Source organism: Scyliorhinus torazame, chromosome 2, assembly GCF_047496885.1.
Source record: "Scyliorhinus torazame isolate Kashiwa2021f chromosome 2, sScyTor2.1, whole genome shotgun sequence".
NCBI classification, from domain to species: domain Eukaryota; kingdom Metazoa; phylum Chordata; class Chondrichthyes; order Carcharhiniformes; family Scyliorhinidae; genus Scyliorhinus; species Scyliorhinus torazame.
In genome coordinates, this window is record NC_092708.1 from 391,493,628 (window position 1) to 391,512,269 (window position 18,642).

The following is an 18,642-nucleotide window of genomic DNA, read 5'->3' on the forward strand; positions in this document are numbered from 1 at the left end:
GGGCAACAAGATGGAGTACAATATCGGCAAGTGTGAACTTATTCACTTTGGTCATAAGAATAAAAAACAGAACATTTTTAATCCACTCAGAACGGGACTCTTATTTTTTGTTAGATCACTCCCTCCATCTATAAATACAGTTAAAGCTGGGATACATTTGTTCTCTCGAGGAATTAAGGAATATGGGGAGCAGTAGGAAAATAGAGTTCAAGACCAAGATTAGCCATGATGTGGAGATGCCGGCGTTGGACTAGGGTGAGCACAGTAAGAAGTCTTACAACACCAGGTTAAAGTCCAACAGGTTTGTTTCAAACACTAGCTTTCGGAGCGCTGCTCCTTCCTCAGGTGACCACCTGATCATATTGGATAGCGCAGCAGGCTCGGTTAGCCATGTGGTCCAATCATGCTCCTGCTTCTTGTGTTCTATTGAGTATGGCATTTGATCTATAAACATTGACACAAACAAATCCTTTGCAAACCATTCACTTCCCTTGACCTGATCAGTGGGACTCCTGAAACGAAAGAGAAAATGCTGGGAAATCTCAGCAGGTCTGGCAGCGTCTGTAGGGAGAGAAAAGAGCTAACGTTTCAAGTCCGATGACTCTTTGTCAAAGCTGGGACTCCGGACTTGACACACCAGCCTCTACAGATGTGCCAGATCCCACTTAAGGCCAAGTAGCAGAAACACATAGAATGGTGAGTCCCTAGCCAAACACTATTTTTGGCTGTAATTTACCTTGTAAGGGATCGAAGGGACTCTGGGAAACACCACACACCTGACACAACAAGACTTTACTGTTTTGCAAGATTTTGCCAGTCTCCTGTTAATAATAATAATAATAATCGCTTATTGTCACAAACAATGAAGTTACTGTGAAAAACCCCTAGTCGCCACATTCCGGCACCTGTTCAAGGAGGCCAGTACGGGAATTGAACCCACGCTGCTGGTCTTGTTCTGCATTACAAGCCAGCTGTTTAGCCCACTATGCTAAACCAGCCCTGGTTAGCGTTGTAACGAGACCAGTAAAATCTTTAAAGAAATTTTGGGCCAGGGGCTGTAATATACAATTGGTTTACCATTCCTGTAATATATACAGAGGCTGCAAATCCCTGTCAAACACAAAAGGGTTACTACTCCTGTAATATATACACTGGCTACTATTTTGTGTAATATACACATGGGCTGTTGTTTCCTGTAATATACACATGGATTACTATTCCTGTGATATACACAGAGGCTTCTATAGCCTGTAATGTACAAAGCGCCTGCTGTTTCCTGTAATATACACCAAGGCTGCTTTTTCCAGGAAGAAGTCCGACAACACCAGGTTAAGGTCCAACAGATTTATTTGGAATCACTAGCTTTCGGAGTGTAGCTCCTTCACCAGGTGAGTCCTGGTGTTGTAGGACGTCTTACTGGGCCCACCCCAGTCCAACAGCGGCATCTCCACATCATGGCTTTTCCCTGTAACACAGAAGATAATATTTTCCTGTCATATTTAGAGGATTTTATTCTCTATAATGTGCACAAGGGTTCTACATAACTGCTATTCTACTTTCAAACATTGCCCTCAAAATTAGTATTGAATTATGCTGTGTGCTGTGCACACATATTCTATGCAGGATACTTGCAATTCCCCAATACTGGGAAAGGCACCTACATAAACATCCAGCAGGAAGTGTTAATCCTTTTGAATATGAAAACAGAGGACGTACTGCTCACTTCAGGAATGTTTTGCAATATTTGCTAGCAATGGGCCGCAGAGTAAGTTGCATTTTGCCCTCAGTCTTCTCAGGGAAAGCAAAGGCTCATCAACAGCAATGAAAATCCCCTCATCTGAAGGGTAACTGCAACAGACAAGCTACTGGGGAAGGTCTACTCCAACCCTAGCCTGCCTTTATTCAGGGACCCTCTCAACCCACCAGCAATACAGCTTCCAGAGTTAAACCCACCATGGTGAGGAGTAGGTTCCTTAGGCAGCACCTTCCAAACCCACGATCACCACTATCTAGAAGGGACAAGAGCAGCAGATACCTGGGAACCCCACCACCTAGAGGTTCCCCTTCAAGTCACTCACCACCCTGACTTGGAAATATTTCTCCGTCCCTTCACTGTCGCTGGGGAAACACCCTGGAACTCCCTCCCTAACAGCACCAGAGGGGCTGCAGCGGTTCAAGAAGGCAGCTCACCACCACCTTCTCAAGGGCAAATAGAGTTGGCAATAAATGTTGATCTGGCAAGCGACGCCTACATCCCCTAAATTAAAAAAAGTAACAGCTGAGGAAATGTGGCAGGAGGATTGGTGGGAGAAAACAGCTACAGAAACCACTCTCTCATATAGGCCTCACTGCTCGTCCATCCGGCTTTGATCTCCCACGGTGACAATGGGCCTTTGAAACTATTTCTGAACTGGGCCACGGCCTCTGCAGCCAGCCAACATCAGTGGGGTCACCAAGACCATCCAGGCTGCGGCTATGGTGCAATACAAACGTTCGCTCCCTTCTCTCTCCACAGATGCTGTCAGACCTGCTGAGATTGTCCAGTATTTTCTGTTTTTCTTGTCTCTGCCATCATATGTGTTATTCTCTCAGATATAAACAATGCCTGCTATTTCCTACTACATATGGAGACTGGTGTTCCCTGTGATATCCACACAGGGTGCTATTAGTATAATGGATATAGCAGAAGAGATTTTACAGACTGAAATATTTCAGTACAGTGAATATCAGAAAACTAGACGGTCAGAAGGTCAAAGAAATTTGCATGTCATCCCTTCCATTGAGGTGGATTATTTTATAGAGATGCACTTCAACCTGCTAATTTGCTAATGTCTATTGGAGCCAGGCATTTCAATCATTTAGGTGCAGGAAATTTATCAGTCGGATCAATTGGGGCCTATACTATCCAAAAGATCCACTACTTTCCCAATAGTTTTGATGTTTTTTTAAAAACTTGTTCTTTCAAATGATGTGGATGGCACTGGCAAGGTCAGCATTTGCTGCCCATCCCTACTTGCCCTTGAATGCTTGCCATGCCATTTCATAATTAAGAGCCAACCACATTGCTGTGAGTCTGGAGTCACATGTAGGGCAGACCTTCTGAGGAGAGATTTCCTCCCCTAAAGGACATTAGTGAATCAGAAGGGTTTTTATGGCAATCAATAATGGCTTCATGGTCACCATTACTGTGACAACCTTTTCAATTTCAGATTATTAATACCGGTTGCATGGTGGGATTTGAGCCTGTGTCCCCAGAACGTTAGCCTAGGCCTCGGGATTACTAGTGCAGTGACATTACCAATACATCACCATCACCTCCCCATATAGCATTCATTATACTGAATTATACTATTATACTGAAGGGTCTGCCATTCCTGATGAGACTGACAATTCATATAGGTCTACCATGTTTTATAATAAACAAGGGTTATCATTCATTATAATGGCAATCTCGAGTCCACGGATCGATCCCATATCCTGGAGACACCTGCCAAGTGTGAGGTTGAAGATGGGACTCTAGGATTGGGCTCATCTATCATGCAAGAACCAACATAACCCATGACTAGTAACACGCCCTCATACTATCCAAATACATTTGAGGAGAGCGTACAAGACAAGGGAATGCACAATGAATGGTAGCATACTCAGAAATATGGGCTGAACTTTACATGCCCTGGGAGGCGTGTTTCCAATGGAGGTGGTGGAGGGCACATTTAATTATACCCATCCCACCACCTCCCTGCCCACCCCTGAACTCAATCCCATAATACAGGAGCGGGTGTTCAAATCACCATATTAAAATGACCAACTGAGGAACAATTAGGCTTGTTATCAAAATTCTGCCAGTGGGTAGTGCTGGACAATCCCATCCTGAGAGTCATTGTGTTTTGGTGTGCTAAGACCCAGGCTAGAGATAGCTCCATGCCTGCATCTTTTACTGTATATTTGTATAAATTTGAAACAGACTTGGTAACATATAGAAGATTATGAAGATCTCTTTAGCAGACACATTCTGCAACCAATACCATCCTAACAGGAAACATTTTGGTATATTTTTCGATGTCAATGGTGCTAACTAAATGTACATTGTCCTTATACATAGAATCCATGGCCACAAAGTTTTACAATTCATTGTTTACTATAGAATTATTTAAAAAAATATATTTAGAGTAGCCAATTATTTTTCTTTTCCAATTAAGGGACAATTTAGCGTGGCCAATCCACCTAACCAGCACGTCTTTGGGTTGTGGGGGTGAAACCCACGCAGACACGGGGAGAATGTGAAAACTCCACACGGACAGTGACCACTATGGAATTCTGTTGACAAAGTTGTACCCAATTGCTCCATCTGATAAAGTGCTCAAATACCAGGAAGAAGAAGTTAGAATGGAAGAAAGCCAGGCAAAAAGTCTTCACAAACACGTAATAAAGTTGTGAAATAAAGTATCAACAAAGGGCAATGAAGGAATAAGATGGAAAAAGTGTTGAAATGGTGAAATCAAAACAGTAATTGTCGGAAAAGTGAAGAGAACTGAAAGGACAGAAGAAAAGGGATCACAAAGGTGTTGGAAGATAAGTCTGAAAATATACTGACGATGAAAAGATTTATGTTGGTTCAAAGACCATAAATGAGGATTTTAAAAAAGGTTTCTCACTCAGGGAGGAATTCGCACAGAGCTTCTTGTCGTAGCATGAAAAACCCTCTCGTGCTTTCCAGCCATAGTTCTTTCCTTTTTCAATAATATCTACTTCCTCAAACTTGTTCTGTCCAACATCGCCACAGAAGATTCTTCCTTTGCCATCCTTTGTTTGAGGGTCACCACGATCCACAGAGCATCGCCACATATTCCGCACGCCGTAGGCATAAACCTCTGGCCGTGCATCTGGGTTCAGAACAAATGGATTGTCTCGTGGAATCTTATAAAGGGGACCACGATTATTATTGTTGATGTCAATCCGAAGCACTTTTCCCAATAAGGTTGACCTGGAGAGTTGTGGAGACATAGAATAAATTGCAGTGATGACAAGTAACACTTTTGCGTTTGAAAGTTTACATGCTGGTCATTTTGTAATATGTCCTTTATGTTTGGGAAGGTTGAATCTCTTGTTTATGTGTATCCAGGTTAATCTAAGAGGTAAAAACTATTTGTGAAAAAAGTTTATTTAAAGGAGAAAAATCCTGGAAATACAACACTATTATTCAAGCAAAGAAGAAAGATTTAGAGGCTCCAGACAAAATGTAGTCATCCTTCTGGCACTGCCAGGGTGCCCAGGTGGTACTGCCGAGGTGTCAGAAGGGCAGTACCATGGTTCCAGGGTGCCAAAGGGAGTGCCAGGGTAACCCGACCACCCGGGGTCTCTAATGGTCATTGGATAGACATATGGACGATAAGGGAATAGTGCAGATGGACTTTAGAGTGGTTTCACAGGTCGGCGCAACATCGAGGGCCGAAGGGCCTGTACTGCGCTGTAATGTTCTGTGTTCTATGTAATGGCCTGAGAGACCCCCCCAGGTGCCGTGATGACTGGTCCACGTTTGTGGAAACCAGTACTAAATGGCACCCTGGCGAGGTCTCCCAGGCGTGATGATTGGGTCCCGATTGCCGGGAGGATCCCGTGAACGCATATTTAAATGAGCCTATTGGATCATTTAAATAAGCTGATCTGGGTCACGCCCAGTAAGAACGAGATCCAGATCGCGATATCCTGCGAGACTCTGTTAAATCTCGTGAGGCGTTTTGAGCATCGCAAATCTCCTGAGAGGCCTCTTGTGAGATTCAATGCACTCATCCTGGCACCAAGTTGGGCGAGTAGAGGCAGGTAAATCGTATCCCAGTCTCAGTATAGTTTGCTTACTGGTTGGCTCCAGAACTGTCCTAAGAAACTATCCTAAAAACATTATGTGAACTCTGCATCTACGTTACCTTTGCCCATCTGATTTTTCCAATCCATATATAGATTAAATCTCCCATGATTTTACCGTACCTTTCTGACAAGCTCCTGTTATCTCTGCTTTCATACCCCGTTCTACTGTGTACTCATGAGGAATGCTAGATAAAATGCAAGGCTTTAAAAAAAAATCAAGTTCCTATTAATCTTCCATTAGCTGCACGAGCTGCATTTGCAAAGTTACTCCACTGGCTGGAATGCTGAAGCCACAAAGTTTGTACATCAAAACAAAACCAGTTATTCCTCTTTTTCAGATGCTGGAAGGACTGACATACAAAATCCGGCACTTTCCACTTCTTTTTTCAGATTTCAATGCATTTACAGTTCTAAAATGTTTTTTTAATCCTTGCCTTCTACTTTGTGAGAGGTCTGACAATGCAACTTCCATCTTCTGTGAAACTTAAATAAAGGAATTGGAGAAAAAAGGAACTATTCAATGACATGCACAAATAATATTACATCAGAAAAAGTGATTGGCAAATAGGGATAAGGAAAATCCCAAGGCTTTCTACACGTACATAAAAAGCAAGAGGGTAGCCAGGAAAGGGTTGGCCCACTGAAGGATAGGCAAGGGAATCTATGTGTGGAGCCAGAGGAAATGGGCGAGGTACTAAATGAATACTTTGCATCAGTATTCACCAAAGAGAAGGAATTGGTGGATGTTGAGTCTGGAGAAGGGTGTGTAGATAGCCTGGGCCACATTGAGATCCAAAAAGACAAGGTGTTGGGCGTCTTGAAAAATATTATGGTAGATAAGTCCCCAGGGCCTGATGGGATCTACCCCAGAATACTGAAGAAGGCTAGAGAGGAAATTGCTGAGGCCTTGACAGAAATCTTTGGATCCTCACTGTCTTCAGGTGATGTCCCGGAGGACTGGAGAATAGCCAATGTTGTTCTTTTGTTTAAGAAGGGTAGCAAGGATAATCCAGGGAACTACAGGCCGGTGAGCCTAACATCAGTGGTAGGGAAATTACTGGAGAGAATTCTTCGAGACAGGATCTACTCCCATTTGGAAGCAAATGGACGTATTAGCGAGAGGCAGCATGGTTTTGTGAAGGGGAGGTTGTGTCTCACTAACTTGATAGAGTTTTCCAAAGAGGTCACAAAGATGATTGATGCAGGTAGGGCAGTGGATGTTGTCTATATGGACTTCAGTAAGGCCTTTGACAAGGTCCCTCATGGTAGACTGGTACAAAAGGTGAAGTCACACGGGATCAGGGATGAGCTGGCAAGGTGGATACAGAACTAGCTAGGTCACAGAAGGCAGAGAGTAGCAATGGAAGGGTGCTTTTCTAATTGGAGGGCTATGACTAGCGGTGTTCCGCAGGGATCAGTGCTGGGACCTTTGCTGTTCGTAGTATATCTAAATGATTTGGAGGAAAATGTAACTGGTCTGATTAGTAAGTTTGCAGAAGACACAAAAGTTGGTGGAATTGCGGATAGCGATGAGGACTGTCAGAGGATACAGCAGGATTTAGATCGTTTGGAGACTTGGGCGGAGAGATGGCAGATGGAGTTTAATCCAGACAAATGTGAGGGAATGCATTTTGGAAGGTCTAATGCAGGTAGGGAATATACAGTGAATGGTAGAACCCTCAAGAGTATTGAAAGTCAGAGAGATCTAGGTGTGCAGGTCCACAGGTCACTGAAAGCGGCAACACAGGTGTAGAAGGTAGTCAAGAAGGCATACGGCATGCTTGCCTTCATTGGCCGGGGCATTGAGTATACGAATTGGCAAGTAATGTTGCAGCTGGATAGGACCTTAGTTAGGCCACACTTGGAGTATATTGTCCAATTCTGGTCGCCACGCTACCAGAAGGATGTGGAGGCTTTAGAGAGGGTGCAGAAGAGATTTACCAGGATGTTGCCTGGTATGGGGGGCATTAGCTATGAGGAGCGGTTGAATAAACTTGGTTTGTTCTCACTGGAATGACGGAGGTTGAGGGGTGACCTGATAGAGGTCTACAAAATTACGAGGGGCATAGACAGAGTGGATAGTCAGAGGTTTTTTCTACGGTAGATGTCATGATATTCAAACACACACATCATGATAGACACACCAACAGACAAATCAGAACACACAACACCACAACCAATGACAGAAAGATATAAAAGCACAGACACGACCCCCGGTGGTCAGTATTAGCTGCAGAGGAGAACCAGGACACATCTGTTGCCAAACACACTTCGGGAGACAGCACGTGCAGAGTATCCAGAACGAACTGTATTATAAGAGTTATAATAAAATAGAGTTGTACCACATACAACTGTGTTGGCTCATCTGTGCACCAGAGCACCCAACACCACATGGTACAGGAGTGGATCGATACCTGCCGGCATACCTCCGTGTACACAGACAACCAGCAGTGCCCAGGCATGATGTACGAGCTCCCGGTTCCGCAGCCGCTCCAGTGCCACGGCGACCTCCGCGAAAACTGGCGGCGATTCCGGCAAATGTTCGAATTGTTCCTGGTGGCAGCTGAACTCCAAGACCTGGATGATAGGGAAAAAATTGAATTTCTCCTCACCATCGCCGGTGCAAGGGCAAGAGAAATATTCAGAAGGTTCAGGTTCTTCAGGAGGCAGCAAAGGTACGATTACCAGGCAGTCCTGGGCAAATTCTCCAAGTACTGTGAAGAAAACGCAATCCAATCGGCAAGTAAAGGTAAGAAAAGCTGCAGTACTCACCTTGTGGCTGGGATCCCGGAGCCCGAATTCCCAGAGGCCGAAATCCCGGGCCTGAGAGAAGGCTGGGTCGAGGTCGGCGGCCATCTTGCTAAAGGTATCACGCTAGCACAGTTGCGCGAGCAGTGCGCAGAACCGGAAGTTTCGTTTGCGCATGCGCGAGATGCTGCGCATGCGCAGTCAAGAAAACGGCCATCGGTAAAGGAACAGCGATCTGAGCATGCGCAGTCGCTTCCTACGTGCTACATACCGAGCGTCAGGATGTCAGAGGCCCCAGACTGCACCAATTTAAAAGGGAAACGTCCCAAATCCAATTTAAAAGGGAAACGTCCCAAATCAAAAAAACAAAAATCTGTTAAAGCTGTAAAACAACCTTCCCTCACCTGGAATGACAGCACAGTGCCGCAAATTGACCCAGGAGATGAATTTGACCTCCGAAGAACCCTCCGACAAGCAGTTACCTACGCACAAGCTGATGATTCCGACCTCGAATACTTCGATGACGATCTTTACAGTGTTTCCGGACCTCGCGAGCCCAATGATAGCTCCGTGGTCCTATATGACTATGACTCGGACGAACCTTTCGTGTTGCACATTGGCGGCCCCCACATTGAATCCGACGCAGATGCGGATTCATTTTTCGGATTTGAGGATCTTCAATCCAGCAGATATGACGTTCCAACTTATCAGTACCGGATGATGCTGCAGCCTGACATTAACAGACAGGGAGCGGTGCAAGCACACGGAGAGTGCCCTGCTGCCACACAGAGCGTGGTCCACGTCCCGCTCAACGTTCCCGACTCTATGAAAGAAGACATGCAAGACTCCAGAGTGCAGTCCTCGCATGAACCAGAAGTGACTCCAGTGTCACAAGCTTCCACAGCAAGCTCGTGGACAGACTCCACAATTGCAGAAATGCAAGACTCCAGAGCGCAGTCCTTGCACGAACAAGAAGTGACTCCAGTGTCACAAGCCTCCACAGAGAGCTCGTGGACAGCCTCCACGATAGAAGCAACGCAAGACTCCAGAGCGCAGTCCTTGCACGAACAAGAAGTGACTCCAGTGTCACAAGCCTCCACAGAGAGCTCGTGGACAGCCTCCACGATAGAAGCAACGCAAGACTCCAGAGCGCAGTCCTTGCACGAACAAGAAGTGACTCCAGTGTCACAAGCCTCCACAGAGAGCTCGTGGACGGACTCCACGATGGAAGGAACGCAAGACTCCAGAGCGCAGTCCTTGCAGGAACAAGACCATGAGGGTCTAGCAACCTCTCCTGACCAACCAGCGGCAGACGATGCAAGTCTGCCATGCTCACGTGAACAGCAAGAAGGCTATAACAGCCTACCATGCTCCACTACACAGCAGCATGAACATGACGGTCTCTCATGCTACAATGAAGGGCACAGCGCTGAAGACTGTTCAAGCCCAACTGAAGACAAGCCAAAGGAATCGCCTCGTCCAAGCCCGAAGAAAAAAGGTTTATGCGCTGACCTTCAGGATCATTATAGCCGAACAGAGATCAATAATGCTGCACGGCCACAGAAGGATGCTGAGGATTTGCTAACGAAATTAATTGAATGTTTAACTTGCAAGGAGCAGACTGAGAATTGCCAGTGTTTTAGTACGGATCGAAAAAATGGACAAGACATTGATCCTCAGGTAATGGAAATAACACAACCTGAATCATATCTACAGCAGGGACAAATGTCTCCCTTCAACACAACACCGCAAAATCCCAACTTCGGAGACCAGCAGTTAGTCAGTAATGACTCTTCAAACCTTGAGGGGAACATTAATTGCATTGAACCTATACACGCTCCACTGATTATTGAGCAGAACATTGGAGCAAGAATCCTAAGGACACCGACATCGAGTAGCCAGATAACGAATTTAAAACCCACAGCAGTTTCAAGTGAACCAAGTGTGCTTTCCACTAATGGTGAAGATGCAGATAAGGTCGACCCGATTATCCATTGTACCACACTAACCCCAGTGATTAAGCAGTTATGTATGGGGAGTATAATGTGGGCAATTGAGAACAGTAAAAGAGAGACTGTGACCATGCCAGTCCCAGCAAAATCAGACCCAGAGACCATGAAGGCATGTACATTAGACAAAGATACATATGAGGCACCTGAGAAGAAAAGTGAAACGGAATGTTCTTTGGAAAATAGTACAATGTCGATAGAAACATTGGATCCTATATTCGAGACCATACCTATGGGAGAATTTGGGGGTAATAAACAAGGTTCTGCAATGTCTGGGGGAAGATTTAAAATTCCAAAGAAGAAAAGCCCAAATGAAGGACAACGGCAAGACAATGACAGTCCACCGACATGGTGTGCACCACCAGATGAAAACTCTGACAATTTACCCAACCCTAGTGAACAGCAAGCTGCTAATGAGGATCTATCCACGGGATGTGAGACGAGTGACGACAGCATCCCACTTCCCATGCAAAAGGTGCAAGGTGACGGACCTCGCCTAGTGCGTACCGAGGCACTCGACGATCACGGTGGGACCACTGACGACTGCGGTAGCGGCGCACCGCTTCCACCCTCGATGGCTCGACCCCCGCCACTGGTTGGTGCATTCCTGCATGTTCCGACTCCAGAAGTGCAGCTTCAGGGAATCTCGGCTGCCTCCAGTGAACCTGTTGGGACTCCGGACGGGGGGCATCGACGGAAGGCAGACCGGACTCCAGATGGGGAGCAGCCAAGCGCCGACTCTGATTCGCGCACGCCAGACCTTGCTCCGGACGGGCGGTGTCGCGGCCTCGGTGATGGCACGCTCAGGGTGACGGCGGATGCCACGGCGACAGGGAATGGATCGCGTGGCAGTCCCACTGGGTCGGCAGTGGCAACCAGCACCGGCGGTCCAAGATGGACACACCAATTCGCGCCATCGCCAGACGTTGATGCGAGCAACAATTCTCTCTCCAAGGCGACATGCTTCGACGTTTCTCTGCGGAGTCGCCCTTCCGGCACAGCAGGTGGCCGGAACCAGCGTACATGGTCTCGGCCAACTTCCACATCTGGCACAGTCATCGCCTTGCATGATATTAGTGATGGTGCTACTTCGATGGCGACGACCCATCGGCTACAAGATGCCGTCCACCACAAACATAAAAAGAAAAAGACTCCACCTTGTTCCTGGCATGCAGGGCGGATGGATTGGTGCGTAGGCGCAATCAGCGAGCTTTGCGCCGCCTTCCACGCTCGCAACTGAACCGTACGCACACGCCGGATCCTCCACTGGTTCCCAAGGATGACTTCGTGGAGATGCCACGGATCATGCCCCTTCCATCGCCACCAGAACCAAACCACAGCCAAGGCACCACTAACAAAGATGTTGAATGTTATATTTGCACGAATGAAAAAACCAAGCACTGCACGAAGTACAACAAATGGTAAAGTAGAGACTTCGGCAACAGCATCACCTCCAACAGTCCAAGGTGAACCAGTGTGACCCCAAATCTCCACAGCTGAACCGGCTTGAGGACCAGCCCATTCTTGAGGCGGTCACCCATTAGACTGGACTTATAACGCTGTTCATACGTTCAAAAAGTCAAACACTTCTGTATTATAACCTGTTGTTGTTTATTGTTCCAGATATCGTCTGACCAGACCAATGTTCAAGTTTTTTTTTCTCTCGCATCCAAGTTTTGTTATGGTACAACCTTGTTAGTGTGACGCACCCGACATCGCCCCATGTAAATAGTTACGTCGTATACACACGCTGTACATAACACACACACACACTCTTCGATGCACTCACGACACAATTATATTTATAACCACGTAGGCACATATCTTTGTAAAAAGGGGGGATGTCATGATATTCAAACACACACATCATGATAGACACACCAACAGACAAATCAGAACACACAACACCACAACCAATGACAGAAAGATATAAAAGCACAGACACGACCCCCGGTGGTCAGTATTAGCTGCAGAGGAGAACCAGGACACATCTGTTGCCAAACACACTTAGGGAGACAGCACGTGCAGAGTATCCAGAACGAACTGTATTATAAGAGTTATAATAAAATAGAGTTGTACCACATACAACTGTGTTGGCTCATCTGTGCACCAGAGCACCCAACACCACAGTAGAGGGGTCAATTACTAGGGGGCATAGGTTTAAGGTGCTAGGGGCAAGATTTAGAGGAGATGTACGAGGCAAGTTTTTTTACACAGAGGGTAGTGGGTGCCTGGAACTCGCTGCCGGAGGAGGTGGTGGAAGCAGGGACGATCGTGACATTTAAGGGGCATCTTGACAAATACATGAATAGGATGGGAATAGAGGGATACAGACCCAGGAAGTGTTGAAGATCGTAGTTTAGACGGGCAGCATGGTCGGCGCAGGCTTGGAGGGCCGAAGGGCCTGTTCCTGTGCTGTACTTTTCTTTGTCCTTTGTTCTTTTCTGATCATATAGCTCTTAGCTGACTTATATTCACAAATGGAGAAACACCCAAAGTATTGCAACCTAGGAGTTATGTCATATAAATCACCAGAAGCTTTAACCTGTGAAATTATTATCTATTATTATGAATGATGAACTTCTATCAATAAAACTTGTTATTGATTAAACTTAAGTTAAGCTTTGCTTTCTGTATTACTCTTCATGACAAACAGTCCTCATATTGAGCCATGTCTGATGTAAGGAAATATATGTTTCAATTCATAAAATGTTCGATAGTTTTAACATTTTTTGACACAATTTTATTTGCCAATGGTTAAACTTTTAAACTCACACCAAGCAAACACTGAAATAAATGTCATCATCATTCAATGCAAGTGTCCAGTAGAGTCAGAATGGTTAATGGACGAGGAAAAGCAGGTAAAGTATAACTTCTGGCTATGTGCTTGTTTAGGAATATGACCTATCATCCATTGAGTACATTTCCCTGGTTGGTGATGCAGAGCAAGGCCAGCAGCGTGGGTTGAATTCCCGTACCGGCGAAGGTTGCTCATGGTGGTCTCGCCTTCTCAACCTTGCCTCTCGCCTGAGGTGTGGTGATCCTCAGGTTAAACCACCACCAGTCAGCTCTCCCCCTCAAAGGAGAGCGCAGCTATGGTCACCTGGGACTATGCTAACTTTACTTACATTTTATGGGCTGACCTTTCAATCTGTGTTAATACTAAACCAGATACACTCTGGTGACTGAGGTTACGAGTGCGATTCATTGAAAAAAAATCCAAGTCTAGTTTTGGGCAAATTTGGTGGAGGGTTTCGTGATGGCTGCAATGTGAAAAATGAGACTGCTCTTCAACGGCAGTCTCAGTAGCTATTTTTTTTAGGCAGTCTCATTAGCTTTTTTGGGGGGCTCGGGAAGTTTCTGTCCGTGGAGGCCATACTTTGAAATGTTTCCGGCACTGGGGAGCTGAACTCGTCAGAAGGACCGGCTCTTCTTAGATCACGGCGGCATTTTGAAAGGTGGCTCAATCTCTACACACACCCCCTTTAAGAAACCCCCCCCCCCCACTCTTCACCCTGCCAACCTCTCAAATCCCCTTCATTCACCACTTTTATGGGCAGGCTCCCCCAGGCCCCAACCTTTGGCACTGTCAACCTGGCATCCAGGCACCTTGGCACTGCGAGCCTGGCACCCTGGAAGTGCCCTTGGCGCTCTGGCAGTGCAGACTGGGCACTATAGCAGTGCAAAATAGCACTGCCAGTTTGCCTGGGTGGCACTGGCAAAGTGCCTAAGTGCTAGGGGGAGTGCCAAGGTACTGCCGTGCCCTGTTCCTGGCCACCCGGGAAGCTTTAATTGTTTCTGAGACCCCCGAGGTGCCATCACACCTGGGTACAGCAAGGGCATGATCCAGGTCGTGGCATAGCAGGCCTGGTGAATCGCGATGAGCCTGGTGCCTGGCACCCGGCATGAAGCCCGATTTGGGGCTCTCCCTGGATTCACCCATCACGTCTGGCTCTGCACAACGTGGTGGCTGAATCGCGCCCTACAACTATTAGGAAAGCCTGGACAGCCTGGGACTCTTTTGTCGTCAAAAAAAGCTTCACATCACCATTGTTACTTTTGCCAAGCACCTAAATTAGCATTCTCTGGTTCTTGACATTGCTGGCAATGGGATCAGCTTTTCCCTCCGTACTCCCTCCACTCGTCATGATTTTGAACACCTCTATCAAATCTCCTCTCAACCTCCTCTCCTCTGAGAAAGCAGTCCCACCTTCTCCAATCTACCTCGTGCCCGAAGACCCTCGTGCCTGGAAACATTCTTGAAATGCTTTTCTGCATCCCCCCTGATGCCTTTGTATCCATCCGATAGTATGGCACCCAGAATTCAACGCAATGCTCCAGTTAAGGTCAAACCTTTTCAATGACGATTCACCATAACCTATTTGCTTTTGTACTCTATCCTTCAGTTCTAAAGCCCAGGATTCCTTATGCTGTAATAACTGTTGTAAAAGTTGTTTGCTGTGTCATTAAGAGGTCTGGATTGTATGGTTACGTACAAATCATTTATTATTGACCAATAACTATATACATGTCCAAGGTACTGCCATGCATGTGTGCTGCCTCCATGCTGGATCTATTTCATCCAGACTCTATTTCACAGTTTACTTCTACTATCATGTGATTCTTTACACCACAACAAGACCAGTTGCTCTTGCACCTCCTTTAGAATTGTGTCCTTTATTTTATATTGCATTTTCTTATTTTCCTTACCAAAATGTATTGCTACATATTTCTCAACATTGAAGTTAATCTGTTCTGTCCATTCCACCAGTTGTATGTCCTCTTGAAGTCTCATACTACCCTCCTCACAATTTACAATACTTCTGATGCTCGATCAATGACTCCAGAAGCGAGATTGGATGATAATTGAAGGCTTTATCGGACTAGATGTTTCCCCCAGCAGTGCAGGTACAGAATGCAGCTGCTAGGGAGACACAGACTCTTATACTCCGCCTTACTGGGCGGAACCAGCAGGCAGGCTTCACCAATGATCTTCCTGTCTCAGGTACCTCCCATACCAATGATCTTACAGCCTCAACCAAAGTACCGTAATAACCCTAATACCGATTACCACAACTTCCAAATTTGAAATTGTTAACTGTACACCTATGTATTATTACAAAAATCTGTGATCCTAAAATCAACCACTGGGGAGCCCCATTATCTACCTTCCTCCAATCTGAAATCCAACTTTTCATCTGTGTTCCCTGTCACTCAGCCAACTTGGTATCCATGGTGCCACTGTCCCTCTTATTCCATAGGCTTCAACTTTGCTGGCAAGTCTGTCATGTGGCACTTTATCAACACCTTTTATAAGTCAAAATTAACCATATGACCCTCATTAACCCTCTCTGTTATCTATTAAAGAACTCAATCAAATTGGTGAAACACGATTTGCCCTTAATAAACCCATGCTTACTTTTCTTAATTAATCCACATTTATCCAAATGACTGTTAATTTTGTTCTGGATTATTGTTGGGAAAATATTCCCCATCACTGAGGATAAAACTGTAGTTGCTGGATTTATTGTTACAACCCTTCTTGAACAAGGATGTAACATTCACAATCCTCCAATCCTCTTGCGTATTCCCTATATCTGAGGAAGATCTGAAGATTATGGCCAATGCCTCCTTAATTTCCACCCTTACTTCCCTCGGTATTCTCGTATGGACCCAATCAGATTCATACGAAATCTGTATCAACATTGAGTTCAAATATCCTCTCTACATTAATTTTTCATCTAGTGCCTCAACTACCCCCTCTTACACTATGACTTTTGCAGCACCTTCTCCCTTGATAAAGAGCACTTACTTGGTACCATTGACATATCTTCTGCATCCATGTGTAAATCCCCTTTTTGATCCTTAATCAACTCTACTTCTCTTATTTTTGACAATCCTTGTGCTACTTATATGCCCATAGCAGTCTTTTGGGCTCTCTTTCATGTTGGCTGCCGGTCTCTTTTCATACTCTCTCTTTGCTTCTCTTATTTCTATTTTCACTTCCCCTCTGAACTTTTTATATTCAGCCTGGTTCTCACTTGCATTATCAATTTATCAAATACATTTTTTTGGTTCACTGTATTCTCTATCTCTTTCATCATCAGGGTCTGGTTTTGTGTGCCTTATCTTTACCCCCTCAACTATCCTAGATAACCCCTTCTTAAATGACAGCCCTTACTCAATTTGTTTAGTTTGGTACTCTTTGATTCCAGTTTACCTGGACCACATCTGTTCTCACCTCATTGAAATTGGCTCTCCCACAATTATTATTTTTTAACCTTGGCTGCTCTTTGTCCTTTTCTTAGCTAACCTATGATACCATGATCACTAAATATTCCCTACTGAACACGTTGCTCTATTTTTTCCATTTCATTCCCTAAAATCAGATCCAGCAATACCTCCTTGCTCATTGAACTGGGAACATGATGATGTGGAAAATTCTCCTGATTATACTTCAGCAAAGCTTTCTGCTCCTCTTGTCCTTTACATTACAACTAGCTCACTTATAGTAGGATAACTAAACTTCCTCATTTTAACGCTAGATTAGGCATTTCTTCATAATGTTCTTGCAAATTTTTCATCTATATCTTTCCCACTATGTGGAAGATTCTAGAATACACCCAGTGTGTAATTTTACCGTAAGATTTCTTAGCTCAAACTAAACATATTCTGTGATTGACATTTCTGGGACACCGTCTATCCCTGTCTCTCTCGCTCTTCAGCATAATACCCTTAACATAATATTATTCTTAGTCAATATTGCCACCTCTCTCTTTTTTTCCTCCCCCATCTTTCCTGAACACTCTCTATTCAGAATATTTAGTATCCCGTCCAGCCCTTTATTGAGCTTGGCCTCCATTATTGCCACAACATCTAAATCCCATGTGGCTGCCTACAGCTCACCAGCCTTACTTACAATATTCCATTCTTTCACACACATGCATTGAAAACGTACTTTAGACTTTATTGCATTACTTTTTACTCTGACACAACGTAATAGAAATACCTTGCTATTCTGTACTCTGGTGCTATCTTTCTCTCCCAATTCCTTGTGCATCTTATTTATCCTCTCTAATGTTACCTCCTGGTTCTCGTGTCCCTGCTCGATGTTTCAGTTGTAATATGGGTTCTTTAGATGTCTCAATGGTGAGATCTTGAGACTTGCATATTTAAACATGGACAACTTATTGGTAGTCTTTAACTCTTTACAGATCCAGGTTACTGTCATGCATGGCACTGCTTCTCTATGCAGGTAGACTTCCAGAGTGTTCACTCTGAGTTTCTTACCATGTGACTCTATAGATCATACCATGGGCAATGCCATTGTCCAGAGCAACAGTAGTCCTTGCTCTACCGAGCATCTTTACATTACAATGCCATGCACACAATATCGCAACAGCTTCCACTTGTGGGGAAGTACAGAATTAGGGTTATATACTTAACATGGTCACTAATAAAGCCAAAACAGAATTAAGGAGAAAATTCTTTATCCGGAACTATCCAATACATGGAGCAGTTGAGGCAATGCCTTAAGGGGAAGCTAGATAAATATATGATGAAGAAATGAATGACATGATATGTTGCGGGGGGAGATGAAGTGGGGCTGAAGGAGGCGATGGTGCAACATAAACATAAGCACAGAGCACTGGGACTGAAATTCTGTAAAGTAACTTGTATGTATGTGTGAAAGTTATGTGAGCGCATGTAACAAATGGCTGACCCGCTACAATCTATTCCGTGCTTCTGCCATATTCAATTAAATGTTTCAGAAAATAATCCCGTCATATAGCTCCATCTAAATATTGCTGAAACTGTAATGAATGCAAGAATACATTACTTGTTTTGTGCATTTCCGTATTTCCCAAATGGATCACCTGCCATTCCACCATCTCCAATGAAAATGTAGAGATAGCCATCATTCCCAAAAAGGAGCTGACCTCCATTGTGGTTCGATGCTGGCTCGTCTACTTCCAAAATGATCCTGCAGAAATAGAACGTTTGGTGAAAGTTGAGAATA

At 44.9% G+C, this 18,642-nt stretch overlaps 1 protein-coding gene across 2 annotated transcripts in view; it reads right to left on the reverse strand.

Moving 5' to 3' along the window:
- Nucleotides 1-18,642, reverse strand: part of hhipl1 (HHIP-like 1) — a 65,387-nt gene that overhangs the window by 16,222 nt on the left and 30,523 nt on the right. For both annotated transcript variants that reach the window (XM_072494214.1, XM_072494220.1), the window contains exons 3-4: nucleotides 18,463-18,606; nucleotides 4,656-4,984 (exon numbers count right to left, since the gene is read on the reverse strand). In XM_072494214.1, the coding sequence (XP_072350315.1) occupies nucleotides 4,656-4,984; nucleotides 18,463-18,606 (473 nt within the window). The remainder of the gene's footprint in view (nucleotides 1-4,655; nucleotides 4,985-18,462; nucleotides 18,607-18,642) is intronic.